Source organism: Cardiocondyla obscurior, linkage group LG06, assembly GCF_019399895.1.
Source record: "Cardiocondyla obscurior isolate alpha-2009 linkage group LG06, Cobs3.1, whole genome shotgun sequence".
Classification (NCBI taxonomy): domain Eukaryota; kingdom Metazoa; phylum Arthropoda; class Insecta; order Hymenoptera; family Formicidae; genus Cardiocondyla; species Cardiocondyla obscurior.
The window spans coordinates 8,429,868-8,449,189 of NC_091869.1; the positions used below are offsets into that span (position 1 = coordinate 8,429,868).

Sequence of the window (19,322 nt, forward strand, 5' to 3'; positions counted from 1 at the left end):
ATATGCGATATATTTGCGAGTGAGTCGAGAGCAGTCTGGTGTCTTGGAGAATGGGGGTTCTCCAGCGATCTTGGTTCTTACAGGGAGAAGAGAACGCGAATGCCGCCGGTGGGTTGGTCAGGCCACAGCACCGCCCCTTGACTCTCGACTTACTTTTGCCATCTTGCCTCCGATTCTGCGGTTAGCCCCACTTCGACCAGAAACCAGGGAAGCTGCCTTGTATCCGACGGTCGCAAATCGGACCCGCGGATTCGGCATAATACATGATCGTTCTGTGTCAGAGAACATCATTTTCTGAAAACCAACTTATAATTCTGAAAGACTGTAATTGACTTCTGACAATTTTACGAAAAATTCAGCGACATACTTATATAATTTTTTTTTTTTTTTTTGTAATTAAAGTTAGTTACAATTTAAAAAATATGTGTTAGATTAGATTTTTTAAATTACGACCAGCTGTGATTTTTATTTCAAATTACAGATCTTGTAAGAGATATTATTCTAATTTGATTAATCAAAATATTACGCACGTGCACGAAATGATTGTACCTGACGATAGGCGCGTGATTATTTAAACAGAAATGAAACCAGGGCTGCCGCTTTGATTCGCTGACACAGAATGCTATGTAATGATATTTTTCCTTCCACCCAATGACCAGAAGCCCGCGCGGTGCGGCTGTGTCGCTCGTACGCGTTTATTCAACGACGTTGTTTCACCAAGCTTTCGATCAATGATGCATTTTCATTACGCCATTCGAGCTATCCGCCGAGTATTGCGCAATAATAGGGATGTTTTTAGCTTTATACGTAAATTATATATTCGGTTATAGTCCGCGCGCGATGGACGAATTATTTCTTTCGGATTCTCCCGTCAATTTTATGCACAAAGTATTATCGTGGCACCGTAACGACACGTTTAATATAATAATCTGCTTCCACTGTGCGTTCGCATAAATACGATTTTCCCGAAATTCAAATCGTCACACTCTCCCCCTTATTCTGATGTTAAACCCCGCGTGTCGACGCGATCATTAATTGCAACACGACAACTCCATTAGGGAGTAATTAATTTTCAGAAAATTTTCTACATTACAGCTCGAGTCACAGAATTAAAAAAGAAATAAAAAAGGAAAGAAAAAAATACTGCGCGCGCGCGATCTGTCAATCCGCACGAGCGCCGACGACGAAAAGGGAATCAAGGGTAACGAGGGCGCGGGAAAATGAGCCGCCTGGTCGGTGCCCCTCGTCATTCGGTCGGCGCGGCGCGGAACGCCGCGCGCGGCCATAATAATAATTTTTACAAGCCCGCGTGTAATCAAGGCTGCGCGTTACACATGTTCTGTCCGTGGGCGACCCCTACTCGCGACACGTACGACCCCCCGTCGACGGAGGCGCAGGGGTAGTTACGGCGCCTGGTAGGGGCGACCGTACGCGAGAGGGAGCGAAGAGGAGAAATCGGGGAAGGAAAGGGAGTTCGGAGGGGTGCCGGTGGAGTGTCCGTAGAGGAGCGAAGAGAGGAGACCGATGTGTAAGCGAGACGGAGCACGCTCTCGGGGGTAAACGCGGCGCGCGGGTGGCCGAGGGGGCGGTTAGGACGCTGGGACGACGCGGAGGGTGCCGGGACAAGGGGGTAGCGTAGTATTCACGCGGCACGATCGCCGGTGCTGCTGCTGTTGTTGCCGCTTCTGCCGGCGCCCTGGTTCCGCCGTTCTTCGCGTATTGTTGTCCAATCGAGCGTACGGGCGAACCGGTTTTCAAGCCGGACCGCACGCGCCAATATCACCCGCACGCGACGATGGCGCGAGCTTTTTTTCGGTCGGCCGGTCATTGAGCAGCGGAATGTTATTGGTCGATCACCGTGACACATGACCGCGTCGGGATCGAGCACCCTGGGTGACGGCGGCTATTTTATTTCAGCGGATTACCGAACTTGCGCCGATCGCCGACGGCTCCGGGTCTTCAGCTGGTGCGCTCTTCTTGACTTCAGATCGCGGCGTTGGTACGTGAACGATCCGAGGCTACGAATATTGTTTCGATGTAGTGCGTTGGATTTTTCGTATCTGGTGACTCGTGCGTCATTTTTCTGGTGTCCGAGTGAATGACGACTTTTTCACTATCCGGCCGCGGATCCGCGACAGTTTGCGCCGGCACGTGTTCGTGCTCGGCCCTCGAAGATCAGCGTGGACGAGCGCGGCATTGTCATCGATTGATTGTGGTCTTCTATAAAACCCATCGAGCCCCTGATGGGGCTGTCACGTGTCGGCGGGGCGTTTGCGGATACGAGAGTCATCGAGGAGAACGAAGAGCGTCGCGGTGGAATTGACTAGTCGGGATCCTCGGTGGATGATGGTTCTTTCGATCGATCGCAGTTCCCGGCGCTGTGCCGAAGGATCGTGCTCGATTAGCGAAGAAGACGAGCTCTCCGCTTCGAAACACAAAAAATTGCGTACGTATAACGTCGTCTTCGATGATTTTTGTCGACTTTTATTTTCGATCTTTGACGAGAACGTTAGAGAGCCGCAGCAATTGCTAATTACTTTCTTTCGTGGCGTAAGATACTCTAATCAGACACCGTTATGAAATTACAGCACTTGCCATTTGGGAGGGGCAAACACATTAGATATTGATAACTCTGGCAACAGTTATACTGACGAGCGCGGTTCATTAATTAACGTCCTCCAATGCATCGCCGTATCGAGCTGCATTCTGCAGCGACAATTAATCTAAAATTTAGACACCAATGACTATACTCGTAATTTCTTTTAATCAACCAGTAAGACATTATATTTTTTACAGAATACTCCGATTAATTTGATCAGACGGAAATACCTTTACGACGAACCGACGAAGAAAGCAGTTTCAGATGGTAGTTTTTAACAATTTAAAGCGACGTGATCGTACAAAATATTCCGGAAAAAACGCTCGTTCGAACCGTCGCTGCGTCTTACGTCCGTAGTCGCGACGTTGAGAATCGGTGTCGCGAACTAGGCCTTAGATCTCGGCTGCGAAACGAGGGGCGGATCGCGAATCCCTCGCGCTTAGATGCCGAAGAAACGGCCATGGAATAGCGGAGTACCTGGCTCGCCGTGCCCGGCAGTTGATCGGAGCGTGACGAGCGGTAATTGAATGTAGGTATGGCATTTGCATTGACAAGCTCCAACAGAGATAATTCGAATCTCGTCGAACGCAACGGTCCACACGGGCGTTAGGTCGTTTGTCAATACGACGGCGGCCGTCCAGTTTCCACGTTTCCACCGGTATCGCTGTTTGTCACCGTCTCGTCGGTGATCGTTCGCCACCGAATATACACCCGGCGCATACTTCTGGCGCGCCCGGTTTTGTTTCGCGTTTCCCCAGCGCGATGCCGAGCGTTCAAACGCGCGGCGAGCCGCCCAAAGATATTATCGTCGTCGATAAATCGTCGTTGATTTTTTTTTATCGGAAAAGAAAAAAAGAGAAATTTTACATTCTATGGAATTTAGCTTGGAGACTTCTGAATGCCTCAACGGTTTAAATATAAGCTGCTTTTATGATAAAATAATATGAAAAAAAAGGTAAAAATACGTTCGGTAAAAACTGAGGTAATAATTTGATCTGCACTTTTTTTTTTATTTTTATTTTTTTTTTTCTTTTAAAGTAAAAGTGCATTCTTTTTGATTAATGGTCTGATGGTTCTGATTATTGGGATTCTTTCGCGCGCATAAAAGCGTTAAAGCAAAATGCGAAAAAAATCTCAAAATCGCGCGGATTTTCTATAAGTGGATCCGCACATATCCGTAGAACCTCGAGTGTTTGCCCGCCGGTAGGTTCGCGACCGGTTGGATATCGTCAGGATATATTCGCGCAGGAAATGGGTAGTTCCATTGTTTGCACATTCGTACAAACAGTGCAACTGCGAGGATGCGCCGGGGACCTCTGTTTGATTTTCGAAAGTGAAGCTTCATTGTACGGGATACTGTTGTACGAATGTTCCGCTGCATATGAAACAACGACGCCTTTTAGGGGAGAAGGGGGATCGAGAGGGGGAGAAAAAAATCGCGGTTCGCAATCGGAGAGGGCGATCGATTCGCGACGAGTGTGTGCCGATTGTCGAAGTCGCGTGAGCAATGTTTCCACGTGCGCGAATTTTTAGCGCGCGTACGCACGTCAGCGCCGGGCAAAATCCTCGCACACACGCGAACATCCGGGGCTTGACGTGATTAATCCCGCGGAAACTTTTGCTCGCGGGAAACCTAATTGGAAGTATCGAGGTGTTGCAGCGCGCGGATCGCGAGTTACGCGCGCGAAAGGAGAGGAAAAAAAAATGCAGGCGCGCGAGCGCGCGCGCGTATAAGCCGGCGGCAGAGAAAACCGATCAAATCAGGATTCGATAGATCGATCGAAGGCACACCGGACTCCCCACCGATGTCCAGCACGCGAGCCACACCGCAAAAGGGTTGAGGGGAAAGAGAGCGCCGTGCGAGAGAGCGAGAGTGTCGGGAGAAAGAGAGCTTCCGTCACGAGAGGGAGAGGTCGGGTCCGGTGGGAGATAAAGCGATAAAGAGCGGCGTGTACGCGAGAGAAAGAGGCCGCGCTGGGCGGAATGAGGGACGGAGAGAGAGAGGGCGAGGAAGAGAACGTGGGAGGGAACGAGAGAAAGAGAGAAAGCGAGAGAGGGTGAGAGAGAGAGAGAGCGCCAAATAGGGAAGGAAGGTTGGAAGGAGTGGAGTTGCGGAGGGGGCGTGAGAGAGGAACCCGGTAAGGGGAAAGGGATGCTGCGTGTGTTGGCATGGACCAGTGCGTCAACGGCTGTTGCCTCACACGAACCGCCGAAATTATAGTTAGTGACCCCCAACGGATACTCCGAATATACTGCCGACTTACCGAGGACGCTACGTCGAGCCGGAACTGCCACTTTCGTACTGCACGCGAGAGCCGAAGATGATTCGAGGGTGCCGCTAACGAGCCGCCGAAGGGGTCCCCTCGGGATCACCTAAGGGGGATCGTCGAAGGACCGTCCTTCGAGCACGACCGAGCGACTTTGACGAGACGCGCTATGAGACATCGGACCGTTTTAGTTATCGATATACCGTTTCAGTGAAGTGCTTGCGGCCGGTGACATTCGTTTTCTCATTTCGGTAGAATCCTATTTGTACGGTAAAGTGCGTGATTACGCGGCAGTTGCAGTGGCGAATAGCGGCGAATGTGATGTCATGTATTTAATCAGTAATTGCGGTCGCTCGGTTAGGTGGATAATCGGGAGCTCGAGACGCGAGTAAGTGAGATAATTTTTTTTTTTTCTCGTTGCCGACGCTAGTAATGTAAAAATATGCCTTTTAAATATCTCTCGATATTAATGCGATGCTATTCATCATCGGTTCTTTATTGCGTGAAAGTTTAATAAGGCTGTTAAAGCAATCAGTTACAATTTTCTGTTACAATTAACATTGCACTACCGCGTCTTTTTAATATAAAATTTGAATCGTTAAAACAATTTTTTTAAGGCAAATTTTTCCTTTCTCTCTCTGGAATGGTTGAAACGACACGACATAATTTCTTATCGTCTTTCCTTTCTAAAGTCTTTGAAAGTAATTAACAACGCGTAATCGGTATTAAAATGTCTCCGGAAGGCGGCAAAACAGAACGAGTTTCGTAAGAGATTTGAATGCGAAGTTAAGCGAGAATCTTAGTCTCCGCGACGTCGTTGGATATTCTTACAAAAGAAATATAAGAAAATCACGTTGTTGGTATCATCGTTCTTAATTAAAAACCCTTTGCGTTATTTTCTTACATGCCTCGTCGAACTGTCGGACTGCTTTCGGGAAAACGTTCCAAATCGCAGGCGCGTCTATTTTTTATCGCGATATGTTAAACGCCCAGCGTTACGAATCTCCAATTATATCAATTATACAATTAGTTAAAATAATTGACTCTCATTAGCGTATCGCGAAATTAACGTAATGGAATTATTTTGCCAGCGTTGCTCCACGAAGCGCCTCATTCGCGACTGGATACGATGACCGATTTCGATGACTGAATCAACGTCACTCGCCGCGTAACTGCGTTCGCGGTTGTCGCGGTTCCGGATCGTCTTATCAACCCGCCGTGTGCTGATTTCGCAGCTTTTGAGCCCGCGGGATCTTTATTGGCAGGAAGCAACGTGGTAAACGTAGCCACGTGCAGTTTGACACGCGGTCGTACGTGCGTAGGGGTTGGGCATTCGTGTGGGGGGGTGCCTACCGGCGGGCGTTCTTTTTCCCCTATTTTTTCCGTCCCCACTACCATGCCAAGCTGCCCCTCCTGGAACCACCTGGATCTGGCGTGTCAGCCCCGGTGACGTGCGCAAAAATTACTGAATGAACGGTGACGTCACACGGCCGGCCGCGTGAAAAGTGTGCGAGCCGTTCGTGTCAACCGTTTTCAATCCCCTTTCGTTTCTCCGCGCGCGTGTTACCTGCCGCGCGGCCGTCCCGTCCGCACCTCTCGCTCGTCATCCCCGCGGCTTGTCACAATCGTGGGCATTTCGGCCGCGGCGTTTTAGTTTTTAAGATCACGGCGCCGTTGGATTTCGTTGAGCGGCTCGCGGGTGGCTGAACCGTCGCTAATCACCGACGGCCGCGGAAACCGCGGCGCTTCTTTCTACTTCCGATTAAATTTTCTATATTTTCATTATTATACTTCGAGCGAAGATTGACGTAGAAATAAATGAAGAGTCGTACAGTTAATAATTCTTTTTCTTTTTTTTTTGTCTTTCTTTTTTTTATTTAAAATATCAATGACAATGTAGCGCTGCGGTAAAAAGTTTGTGTCTCTACATGTAAGCTTTTCTTCGTTTGATTACAGATGAAATTTTTGGAGAGTGAAATCGTCCCGGTTCGTCCCGCCGAAGACCTTCGGGTTTCGAAAGACGACGTGATGCTCAACGGAAATAATCTCCGCAAGTCTACTGAAAGTAGAACGGCTAATCCGCTGCCAAATTTGTATCAATTTCAATAATGCATATTTATACGAGGCACTTAGAAGAGAATTATGAATCGAGCGTTTTCGCCAGTGTAAAGGTGACGCGCCGTAATTATTAACGTCGCCTCGAAAGTGAGCTTAGCTTCGCACTTTTGAAAGGAAGAGACGCCAGAGTTACCAACAGATGCCGGGCCGTTGAGGCTGATCAAGGCAGAGCGATGCGTTCTTGAAGAATGCCCGTGAGATTCTCCCGGCTCAACGGCTGAACCGAATGGAAGGATGTTCCATCCGGTGTTCTGACTGCCTATGGATATATTCGGCCGTTGCAACGGCGGCGGCAGCGGAAGCACGGTAGCCGGAAACGGTGCTGGCTCAGTGAGAACGTCCAGCAACGAGTCCGCTGGTGGCGGCGGCGGCGGCACTTCGAGTGGCACCAGCGAAAGCGGTAGCAGCGCAAGCGGCAGAATGCAGTTGACAGGAGCCTCGGCCCCCGGAGCGGCCGCTTCGCCGGAGTCAGGCGTCTCCCCGTTGACCGACGCCTATACCAAGATGACCAGCGACATTCTCGCCGAGAGGACCTTGGGCGATTTTGTCAGCGAGCATCCCGGCGAACTGGTTAGAACAGGTGACTAAATGACGACGATCCTTTCGTAAATAACGATTACCGAGGCTTGCAGAATATTACGCGTTACACGTAGATGAAGACTTTAGAACGAGAAATTATCTCCTCTGGTAGACTAATGTACATATTTTGTGTAAACAGCGTTAATCTCGTAGCTAGAGCGAGCGCACGTATTGGTTTCAGGCTCGCCGCACTTGGTCTGCACGGTTCTGCCCGCACATTGGAGGTCCAATAAAACTCTTCCGGTGGCTTTTAAAGTTGTCGCTCTCGGCGAGGTGGGCGACGGCACCTTGGTGACCGTTCGCGCTGGCAACGACGAGAACTGTTGCGCCGAGCTTCGAAATTCGACGGCACTGATGAAGAATCAAGTCGCCAAGTTCAACGACCTGAGGTTCGTCGGCAGAAGCGGCAGAGGTAAGTCGTCCTTCTGTTTCTCTTTCGCCGCGGACGAGTGATTTGTTGCGAGGTGGCGGAGGCTCGGGTGACATTTTCCTGCCCTACTTTCCTCTTCATTCATAAAACTCGGAAGTTTCTTAGTCTCCGCTTAAAGCGTGTCGCCCTCCGCCTCTCTCATGCCGGAAGAAAATGCCGAAGGGGCGAGGAGCACCGGCGGTGAAAAGCCCCTTCAAAGAATTCACATAGTAAGGGTAGGTCGCGGACGTCTTGAGACAACCCTCGTTTTTCCTCGGTTTCCTCGAGGAAAAGTCTCGCGTCTCCTAAGGGTCGGTTCTTCGCGTCGTAGAAATCTTGGGGTGGGTAATGGCTTTTATTTGTCCGCATCGCCGCGCGGCCTTCTCTCACTTTATCGTCGTAGAAAGGGCGAGAAGGGACCGAGCATAGCTCGAGGAAGCCGCCGACGTCGGCCAGACCCGCAGGGGCGGGTGATATTAATTGAGGTTTCAGTTGAGTTTTAATTAACGTTATTACAGCCGGTATTTCGTCTAACTGCGTCTTTTGAACTTGCGCTTAAGCGCTTGATTAATGTAACTTAAAGCAGCTGTACGTGCATCCGACCTACTTTTAATGATTTTGATGAAGTTATTCGGTTTGTTAATCAGTTTAACATAAATTGTGCAGTATATATTTTTTTTAATTGACGTTAAAATTAGCATTGATGCAGAAATATAAAAAAAAAACATAACGCGTACGTCTTACTGTGATAATTATTGAAAGTATAATATTATAATAATAATTATTATCGCGGTATTATTGTCACGTTTTTGATGATATCGCCAGGAGAAAGCTAATCGCCTGAAAATCAGGAAACTCGCGGATTCTCCCGGCCGGGGGAACTCTCTTCCAAGTTCACGGAAGCGCGTCAGTCATTTGTCTGGGATTAGCTCTCAATTGTTTTCGCCGAGCGCGGAATTAACATAAGCTAGGATGAAGAATGTAAGAGAAGTGTCTCTCTCTCGTCAGGATTCCTAACGGCTCCTCGGCTCCTTGAATATTCCCTGGAAACCGATGTGCACCGAACTCTCGGGAATTCTTAATGATCCTCTTGTTTGTCGGGCCGGGAAATATTCCCCACGTATGGATTTGCGAGGATTTTGTCTCTTCGTGCTGCGCGAAAAGAAAACCTTCGGGAAATCCATTTAGTTACATGTGCGCGCAATTTAACGTAATTTGTATCGTAACGTTAACGCGTTTATATTTTACGCGCGGCGCAAGATCGTGACGATCGCGCGACATCGTCGGCGCGATAAATTTAAGGAACCGTTAAATATAACGGCGGCACCGGGCGCTTTTGTCTTCGCCTAAAACCGCTTTTAGCCCGAACAAGATTGAGCGCACTGCCACGATAGTCGAGAGCTTTGCAATATCGATGATAAGCCGTAACCCCCTTCCCGCACGTTCGACCGTAATGCCTGCTCCATCACTGCAAAGTCTACCCCGAAGGTACCGGATTGTTTCCACCCCTTCGGCCCTAAGCCCTTTAACGAGATAGATCATTTGCGCGCTTATAGTTCGTAGCCCGTAGCAGGCAAGATATCCTTCGACTTCGCTGCCGCGAATAAACTTCGTCACGGGAACGTCGCCAATCCCCAACCGAGTTGCTTTAATTCCGCGGCGCACTTTCTCTTAAACCCATTAATCGCCTTGCGAAACAGGGGAAAACAGCACGCCGTGCTGCCCGCGATGAAATTTTTACGAGGCTCAATTCGATAAGCGGATAAATATTCTGGAAAGTTATTGCAAATAATTCGAACGGGTATGAATAATCTGTCGACCTTTGAGTGTAAAAATACTCGCGATACACAGGCGAAATACGTTTATTCGCGAAATGTTGATTTATCGTGCCGCAGTACGAGATTCGTTTTCCCCCCTTCCCCTTCCCCCCGGAAAGAAAAACGGCATTCACTCGCGGTGACGGCGGCAGTTTCAGACCGTAATCAATTCGTTATCAGACTGCAATTGCGCATTTGCGTTTCGTTCCGGGAAAATTGAAATTAATTAATTGGCCCGACGGTGCACCGACAGCGTACAATGCCGAGACATGTGTACGCGCTACACACGCGCTCGTCGAGAACTATATGCTAACGAGCATAATCAGCGAATGGCCGAGTCTCTATATTATTACAAATTTTGCGACGATTCTTGTGCACGAGAGCTCTTGACGCGCGATCATAATTTTCACGTTACCGTGTAAACAGTCTTTCGAGATTATCTTTAAAAATTTCCGCGGACTCGGCCGTCGCGGGCGAACAAAGTGAAATCCGGGGTCGAAAAAAAAAAAGTCGTGACAGGGTCTCGGGATCTCGTTTCGAGTAAGTTTCGGGGACTTTAAAAAAAACACCCGGGGACGACGAAAGCGTTCAAGCTCACCCGGGCACGGTCGCGAAACGAGCTTTAACGGCCGCGCGGCGACTGGCACCGAGGGTGATACCCGTGTACCTACGCGTACCTACCCGGCGGTATCCCGCGAAGAGGTGAAAAGGCCTGGCTGGCGGCGGAGGAGAGCGAGGGCACGGCGAGAATGGCGTGACTCGCGGACGAAAGCCGAGGGGGAAAGCTGCCGCCAGAGAACGAAAAGCTCGCGTGGCGAACCGCCGTGTGGCCACGCTCGACACTCGCCATTATTTCCGTGGTTCCCTGCCTCCGCCGCCCCCGCCCGGCATTCTTTTTTCCCGCCATCGATCATCTTACGTCACAGAGGCGGACTTCGCCGTCTCCATCGGCGGCGAGACGGAGGGGTTCAAGTCGCTGGCTGGCCCCGACTCCGATCGATTATCGCGCTCGCCACGTATGGAAGCGCGTCTAATGGATCTGATAGAAAAATACGGTAATGGCCGGCTCGAAAGGGTAACGTTGCAATGCATTAGCAAAAAGGGCTCGTTTAGGGGCAAATATAAATAGCGTAATGCGTTCCTCCTCGTTTTGTAAACCGGGGGAGAGAGGGGAGGGGAAGGGGAGTGAGTAAAAGCGCAGTGCCTTTGCAGCATTATCGTATCTAATTTCAAGGAAATATGTTTGGCGGCTCCGGGGCGCGTTTTGCGATACGATATGTGGGTTAGTAAGATGATTACTGCTTCCTTAATAATAAACTGCTGCGCCGCGTCGGCGATGTGAATTTCCGCGACATTTACACGGCGGAGGAGCAGCGCGCAACGACGAAAAAGTGGAACGGTTAAAATTGTGGTGAGCCCCTCGCGCGTGCAATTTTTGTTCTGCGGTGACTTCCGCGCGTCGGACCGCTCCTCGTAATTTTCGCGCGCGTGCTTCGTGTTTTTCCCCACGTTGAATCGATGGCGATCGCGCGAGCGAGCTTTTCCCCGCGGCGCGGCCGGTTTAATGCTCGCGGGATGAAATTGCGGTGTACCGTCGCGCGCGCGTTTTCCCCCCCGGTTCTTCCCCCGCCTTTTTCCGCGACGTTATTTCACGCTCGACCGGGGCTTTTTGGCGCGGCGCTGCCACCCCACGGGCTCTACGTGTCCTTAACTCGCCCGCGCTGGCCGGCCACCGTCGCCGTCGACGACGCCCTCGATACATTACGGACGTATAATTCGGTTACCGCGGAGTTTCGCCCGGCTAACCGCGTTTGCGAACTTTCGACGTCGGCTGAATAGGCGCGGTCCACGGAATCGACGCCGCGAGACGGGAAATCGACGCTAAAAACGCGCGCCGTCCGCCCTCGTTCACGAGGGGCCAATTTCCCCGTCGTTGTCACGGTGTGCTGAAACCAATGCCGCGTGCCGCCAGTGTCAAGGGGGGTTGCTGGAAACAAATATATGTAGATCGATCGCGTAATACGCTCGACGTTGCTTTCTGTTGCAGGCAAGAGTTTCACCCTGACGATAACGGTGTCGACGACGCCGCCTCAAGTCGCCACTTACACCAAGGCGATCAAGGTGACTGTCGACGGGCCGCGCGAGCCACGATCCAAGACCAGTGAGTATCACTGTAAGCATTACTGTTCTTATATATTTTCACTATATTTTATTCCCGCCATCAGGAGTGTAGGTGCCTCGTCGAAAGCGTCGACGAAGGCGTTTCTCGCGCAGCGCGACACGGTTGTCTCGCCCGCGATCGGAATTTGTAATCGGGCGACGCGAAATGCACGTGGAAACGGGACTCTCTCTCGACGCGATCGTAATGCCTAACGAACGAGCGGCGTGGTACCGGAGATAGCAGAAGCCGCAAGTTCGAAATGGCCCAGCGGCCCCGCAGTCGGCCGTTACGCCCTCCCCCGCCAAGGCTAAGTTTCGCGCAATTGTCATTATTTATAACCGCGGGGGCCGCCGCGGCCCGCCATAACATTGACAAAGAGCTGCGGGCATAATCCACGGGAGGTGTGCGTCGCGGTGCCTCTCGACGCTCGCAAACTTCGCGGATATCCGGTCGCGAGAACTCCTGCCGCCGAGACATACAATTACCGGGAATTCTCCCCGTTATGTCGGCGGGCTCGTCGTCGAGCCTGTCTGCGAGGACTCCCTTCGCAGGGCCCGAAGGGAGAGGTACGTTTCTCGTTCTCCGTTTGTCGCCCGTCACGTAATACGCCGCGCATTGTGCCTTCGAGCACGTCAATTTACGACACCGCGGACGTGGATTTTCCTTGAACGGTCTGGTTTAAGATTAGATTTTATTTGAGAAAAAAAAAATATATATATATCTCCAGCGAATAAAAGAGGCGTTGATAAATTAATGACAGGTGTTGCGAGCCCTTCCTCGAGAGACTTTCGCGCGATGCAATCTCGCTTTGTTGCCTCAAGTAAAGCGCTAATACGCGTAATGTCGTCCCTCAAGGCGCACCAAAAATATCCGATAGCTTTAATATATCGAGGCGGGTCGCGCCGGGTAGCGCGGCATAAGTTTGGTACCTTGGGAAATTGCGACCACATCCGCCGGCTTGGCCGCATCTGCGGACCACCCACGAAACTTCCGTCATAAATCCAAAATATGAAAACGCGAAATTTCGGTGTACCGCTCGGAGACGCGCATCCAAGCAAAACACCACGTAACGTTTCGGTGAAGTAATTTCTCTTGCGATATTAATGCCGCCGACGGTTCGTTATTTCGCCCGGAATATAAATTAGAATATTTTATCGCGAGATGTAAATTACGAATCATTATAATCGCTTTTTTTTTTTTTCTTTTTTTTTTAATGTTACATCATTGATAATTAATTTTCGTTCGAATCGATTAAAGTTCCTTCAGTCCGAGAGTATTTTTTGCGACGCGTTTTCGAAAGTTAGTAGGGAGAGGGGAGCCTGAGATTTTTAGAGATCGTTAAGATAACGTAAGGACGTCGGAAATAGATGTTCGTCATGTCGGCGCTTTGAAATCTTCTATGAAAACAAACCGTTTACTGAATCAGGGACAAATTCAAGGGTGGCGGCGCGAGATGAAAGAGCCCGGGCTTGCCGGGTGGTCCTTTTCTTTCGAGGCCACGGCCCACGTGTTCTGTCTTGTCTTTGAATAAGCTGTAAGGACTCATAATTATTATATTTCAGCACGTGACAGATTTACTCTCGTACGGTTCGTTGAGGCGTACAATAATTTGGGAAAGGTACCGAAGAATAACGTCGCATTTTATAGCCCGACCGATAATTTTAATTTACCTTTCTCTACGGAAACTTTACGGGCGGACATGCATTCGAAGTGTTGCAAATTGCGCACTCGTGCGCTCGACGATCAAACGCGAGAGCGAACGAATGAGCCTTATCTAAGACAATACTACCGAGCGAATGCCTCCGAAGGGTTGTAATTAATTAAACAAGCAATTCATTACACATTCTACCCTCGTCTGGTAGCCGAAGGTGGCCGTTGCCGCGGAAAGGCTTGCGGGGCCGAGGAAATTGATTGAGGGAGGTCGGGCCTGGGTCTCGATGCCACTCGCGAGAACTCTCGCCCGTTCGCAGCTCGGAATCGAAGGCTCGCGGGGGTCGCGTCTTCGGCGAGCGAAAACCGTCGGTGAGAAAGATCGAAAATGGGTGTCGCGCTCACCGTGCTCACGTCGGGAGAAGCTGATTTCGAACGGGTAAGAGAGAGAAACGACAGGCGGGAATTGGCGACGGGACGAAATGAGGATCTGTCGTTGCCAGCTGCTAACTCTCGAGAAATTCCCTGGCAGTCACGACGCGCAAAGAGGGTGTCCGATGAAATCGATAGCTCGCGACTTGCCAAGGACTTACGACTTCGTCCAATTGCCAAGCGCTTTCCGTCCCTCGCGGGAAAACGAGTTCGAAAATGCCGTCGGAGATCGTCCCGCGTTACAGATCAATATGTATAAGCGCAGTGTGCAAACGATCGAGATAGCCGGCGGGAAAAAAATGCGCGCGGAATAATGCCACGTGAACAATTGACCGCCGATTATTTGTTACTTCGTTTAAACCGGCGAAGGGTCTCGAAGAGCGAACGATCGCACGTATGTCTACCCGGAAGGGTCGCGCGAGTGCTCGACGCCTAATGAAATACTGCGAAGAACGGCGGCGCGCCGAATTCAAAGGGTTAGGGTGGCGTGATAAATGCGTGGGTCGAGCGGCATAATTTATTAAATCTATCAAGCCAACGGCGCGGGATGCTGCCGGCGTCTCGACGCTAATCCTCGCGCGGAGATACCGTTTTCCGATCGCTCGCCCGTTTCTCACCCCGAAAATCGAATCGAGTTTGCGTGCGACGTAACGAGTCACTTGCTTCACCGGAGGAGGGCGGAAGGGTGCGGCTCGCCTAAGAAAACCGCGCTTTAGAGTTTTCTTCCCGGCCGCGCCGCTCTTTCGTTCGGCTGCTGCGGCGTGCTCGAATCACCAGTCGTTTAACAGGATCTCGTTAGTCTCGGTGCCCGTCGGTATTCCGCCGTCGCGCCCCCATTGTGTCCCCGGATCGAGCGTACCCTATTCAGCAAACCGGCGGGAATTTCGGGTTGCCGAGTTAGAATTAGGGCTTCGATTGGATTATCAGGACGGCGGGAGCCCGCCGCCACCCTTCCACCTCGGCGACCCTTCGTGTCGGCCTCTCTGGCCTCCGGTGCCTTCCACCGTTGAATCGTTGCCTTTAGGGGAAGAGAACGAACCTGCATGGTGCGGCGCGTATGGACCGTTCCTGTGCGGCGACCTCCGGTCAGGGACAGCCGAATAGAACGTCCGCCTGTTGGGACGTCTTTAATTGGGTTGGCGACACCGTCGCAGGGAAATAAAATGTATCGATGCCCTCTCTCGTGCTTCCCTCCGTTCGTTTTCCCGGCTTCCGAAGGGACCTGCCCTGCCGTTTACCCGTATCGTTCCGCTTGTCGTTTTGGTAAATGAAAAATACGCCTTGCGCCAATTGTCGAGCAAGTCGAATGACGTACTAATTACGTTCGCGCGCTTATCAGAAGAAGCGACATAAATTTTTTTTTTTATTTTTTTTTTTTTTTAATTTTAATTTTGTAAAAAACGTGGCGCTCGCTCGCGTAAATAAGATACTTGACCGGCGCATAGATAAGACGTACGATTGATACGCGTATCGGAGGTCCAGTGGACAGGCGCACGGTTGATCGCAGTGCTGTCTCTTTTAGGGCAGCAACAACAGTTTCACGCCTTCGCGTTTGCCTCGCAGCGAGGCGGCCCGTTCTTCGCCTCGCCCTTAGTGGACCCGCTGCAACCCTTACCGAACCCGTTGCAACCGTTACCGAACCCGCTCCAGCCGAGGGATCCGTTGTCCTCCTTCAGACACGCGATGCCCGGCAATTGTCAGAGTAAGTAGCTCACCGTGCTCCCGCATGATTACGCCTTGACGGCCTTTAGCTTTAAGTCTCTCGTCGATGATTTACCTCATTTTTACGCATGCACCGTTCTGTAGCTTATATATGTATGCACGTTTAATATAAAAAACTGTTTAAACGTGCTGTTTTCAACCGTATAAATATGTGTAGCAAAAGTAGAAAACATTCAAGAATTGAATCGTGCGCAGCAGAGAATTTTTCATCTTTTAATTTTATTATATTTTACAACCGGGCGGCGCCGGGAAATTTCGGTAATTTTTGTCATCGAGCAGGCGGCTTCCGTCGAGTTTGGGAATATTTTCAACCAGACTGCCGTCGGTCTGAGCGTTACAGAAGCGCAGCTTTTGGGTAGGCTCGGCAGCGAGCTTCTCGGCTTCAGAGGCGGAAACCGCAAGCCTGTTCAAAGCTAGATTAAATATTATATTAAAGGGGTTGCCACGGAAGCGCGCGTCCCAGTCGGTTGGCTCCCTGTTTTGAGGGGCGCAGCCTCTTCACCTTCTCTCCGCGTTTATAACGCAGACCCGCGAGTTTGCGCGTGAAACGCGCATCGGCGAGGTGACGCCGAGGGAACGTTACCCGTCGATTTTGATTAAAAAAGGAGCCGTCGGTCGCTCTGATTAAAATTAGCCGGCCGTGTCGATCGGCTTCGATCACCAAAGGTGCGCGAATAATGACGTGTATATTTTATCGGCGCGGCGAAATTTTTAATACTTCTCCCCGAGGCGCGTGTATCGATAAACGGTTCTGGCAGTGCGCAAGAAGAGACGAGAAAAAAAGGAGCTTAAACAATAATTCGAGATTAGCCGTTTTAATGAGTTACCTCAGACATGAGAGCCAACTGCTCCGTTACTAGCAAATTTTCCGATAAAATACGAAGCACGCTGAATATTTCCTTTATTAACTTTTTTCCCTCATCGGGCATCTGCCCGTCCGATATAATATGCGTACGCAGCCATATTATTCTCACGCTATACGCCCGGCGAATTCGATTTCGAGGAACGTTCCGCGCGAATCGCTTTCCTGTAATAAAATTACCAAAGCTTAGATCGTCGCGCGTCAAACTATACGTAATTTGCTCGTTTTCGGGGTGATTAATACAATTAAAGAGCTCCGTTTGAAAAGCACGGTGATGCGCAATTTTGTAGACGCCCGTAAACGGCAGGTTCGACTCCGAGATTCAGGTATTTAAATCCCGCGGCGGATCCGAATACCTCGGAGAGGCTCGCGCGGCAACTTTCGGCGATTTTCATAAAAAGGGAGGCTCCTCTCCGGACCGCAAGGAATCTGGCAATGCCGAAGGATGTGAAAGCGCCGGGTGGAGAGCAGTATTTAGGGTTAGCTCTCGTGACGACGGTCCGGTGGCGCTCGCCGAGGCGGGCTCGGTTATTTGAGTTGGCCCCAGCCAACGCGGGGGATGACCAACCCTTTGATCTCGATGTACTCTTCCGTTCCCCTCGCTTCCTCCGCCCGTGTCCGTCCGTGTCCCTCCCGCGAACGTTCGTGCTAGTCCTTTCTGCATTCAGCCCCCGTGACTCATTGGAAAATCTATCGGGGATGCTGCCTATACTCCGCAAAAATACATCCGCCAAGGGGCGCGCAGCGCCGCCGGTGCGCCTCGCCAAGTGATCCGAATCGGCATATAATCCGACGAAAATTCGTCCCCTCGCCGCGGTCCTCTCCATCCTCCCGTTGTCCTGGCGGACGACGGCCGCGATTATTATTTATCTTTTACCGAACGTCTGCTGTCGATGTTTTTACATTAGCACGGCTTTTCTTGTGTGTGCTTGCTTGTGCTGCTTGTTCTCGCTCATTGATTTTTCGCGGCGAGCACTTTGACGATGTTAATGCCCCTGCGGTTTGATTTTTAGATGCTCTTCCGCTCGCTCGCTCGCTCGCTCGCTCTTCTCGCCTGACTGTCTGATTTTTGTTTCTCTCTTTCTTTCGTTTGTCGTTTTTCTGGCGGAAAGTGCAATAGATAGTTTCTCTAGATATGTCCCAGTTTGGCCTGACAGCGAGCAATTCCTGGGGATACGGTAGCACGGCCGGCTACGCCGGGTATCTTCCGGGTCCTCTCTCGTCGTGCGCTGCACAGGCCTCGTTTCCACCTCCGCCGCCACCCCCGCCGCCGCCACCGCCGTCGTCGACCTTAGCGTCCTTCGCCGGTACGGCTTCCATGGCTACGCCGACGGCACCGGACTCGACGGCGGGTTCAACTGTCACATCCGGCACCGGTAACACCGGCACCACGCCGCAGCAGGACGCTTTTTCCGCGGTTTCTTCCCGTAAGTTCAGCCCGCCGTACGCCGTGAATTTTTCCTTAGCCTTTGACGCGCCGACAACCGTGAGGCGTCCCTCGACTGTCCGAAGCCAAGTTCGAACAGGCGCGGTGAGACAAGGCTGCAACGTATTTTATTATTAAAAAAAATTTTTTTTTTTATTTATGCGAAAATTTGGAAACGGAGGTGTCGCAGGCCATGCCTCACGGTTGAATAGTCCGTTCGGAAGATCGGCGGGATCTTGGCGGTCGAGAGATCAGATCGGCCGGTTTGTCTCTGGCAAATTGAACTAGCGCCGCTTCTCCTTCCTTCGAATGTCGCAGTCGTACCGGACACCACGACGCCGGGCCAGTCCGATCCGCTGGACCCGCTGAGCAGCCTCATGTCCGGCGGCTCCTCCAGCCAGAGATATCAGGACTACGTGTCGCCGCGGTCGCTGTCCACCGATTCGAGCACCACCGAGAGCCCCGTGCACGAGGAGCAGGGCTTTGGGCAGAACTACGGCAACTACTTCCCGACGCCCGGCGTGCTGCCCAGCATTCTCTACTCCCAGCTCTACGGGAATCAGTTTCAGAATCCCGAGAGCGCCGAACAGAGGGCCGTCGCGGACAGTTGCAGCGTGAGGCAAGAGGAGGTCAGACCGGACAACAACGTCTGGCGACCGTACTGAGAGGCGGCGGCGCGCGGCTTCTTATCTGATAATTCGACTATCGAGAAATGGTGCTCCTGGAGGGCGAGAGGGAAGTAACAGCGGGCCTCTCCGTCAGCTGCGTCGACAATCGCGACGGTGACGTGGTGATTCTCTGAGGACTGTCCAAGTGTCGAGGACGATTTTCGATAGCGAATTAGCACTAGTGGGCATTAAAACTCGGATCCCGGAGGGAACTCGGGGAACGGAGTCTCGTACGCCGAGGGACACTTTCTCGTAAAAGGCCGCAGGACGCGATATACCGTTTCGCGTCTTGTGCCGAATCGGTCTTAGAGGCGCACGTGGAAACGAAAGGGGGGATCTGTAATTAAGCGAGAACGAATTGCGCACGGTAGAGCGAGCACGGATGTGAAAGTGTGATAACGACTACAATAACGATATCCCTAGGATGTATATACGTGTACATAAAGCTAGAACATTGTCGTTTCATCGAATCATTATTCGCCGTTTCGCGCGATGCGATTTAGTTTCATCGATTACGTTTTCATAGTATATAATTGCGAACGATGGCCGCGGGCTCGTGCAATACCGTCGAGGCTGACGTCGGCGATTAGCTTTGCACATTTTTTCTTTTTA

General features: G+C 51.1%; 1 protein-coding gene across 3 annotated transcripts; it reads left to right on the forward strand.

The window, feature by feature from the left end:
* The first annotated feature begins 1,446 nt into the window (after nt 1–1,446).
* On the forward strand, nt 1,447–19,039 carry LOC139103236 (protein lozenge). Of its 3 annotated transcripts, XM_070657714.1 has the most exons (7): nt 4,522–5,254; nt 6,823–7,564; nt 7,745–7,975; nt 11,837–11,950; nt 15,540–15,734; nt 17,750–18,043; nt 18,361–19,039. In XM_070657714.1, exons 2-7 carry the CDS (start codon nt 7,246–7,248, stop codon nt 18,705–18,707), a joined length of 1,500 nt encoding a protein of 499 aa, XP_070513815.1. In that variant the 5' UTR covers nt 4,522–5,254; nt 6,823–7,245; the 3' UTR covers nt 18,708–19,039. The 3 variants fall into 3 exon arrangements, with proteins under 3 accessions (XP_070513813.1, XP_070513815.1, XP_070513814.1); XM_070657712.1 differs by lacking the exon at nt 4,522–5,254 and adding an exon at nt 1,447–2,446 and having other exon boundaries at nt 17,750–18,363; XM_070657713.1 differs by having other exon boundaries at nt 11,837–11,962; nt 15,555–15,734; nt 17,750–18,363.
* The last annotated feature ends 283 nt before the right edge of the window (nt 19,040–19,322 follow it).

Excerpts from the sequence above, each read along its gene's own strand:
- LOC139103236 (XM_070657714.1), top strand. The coding sequence starts at position 7,246 with ATGGATATATTCGGCCGTTGCAACGGCGGCGGCAGCGGAAGCACGGTA. Across the intron at positions 7,565-7,744 it reads CGGCGAACTGGTTAGAACAG|GCTCGCCGCACTTGGTCTGC; the intron begins GTGACTAAATGA and ends TATTGGTTTCAG. Across the intron at positions 18,044-18,360 it reads TTTTTCCGCGGTTTCTTCCC|TCGTACCGGACACCACGACG; the intron begins GTAAGTTCAGCC and ends CGAATGTCGCAG.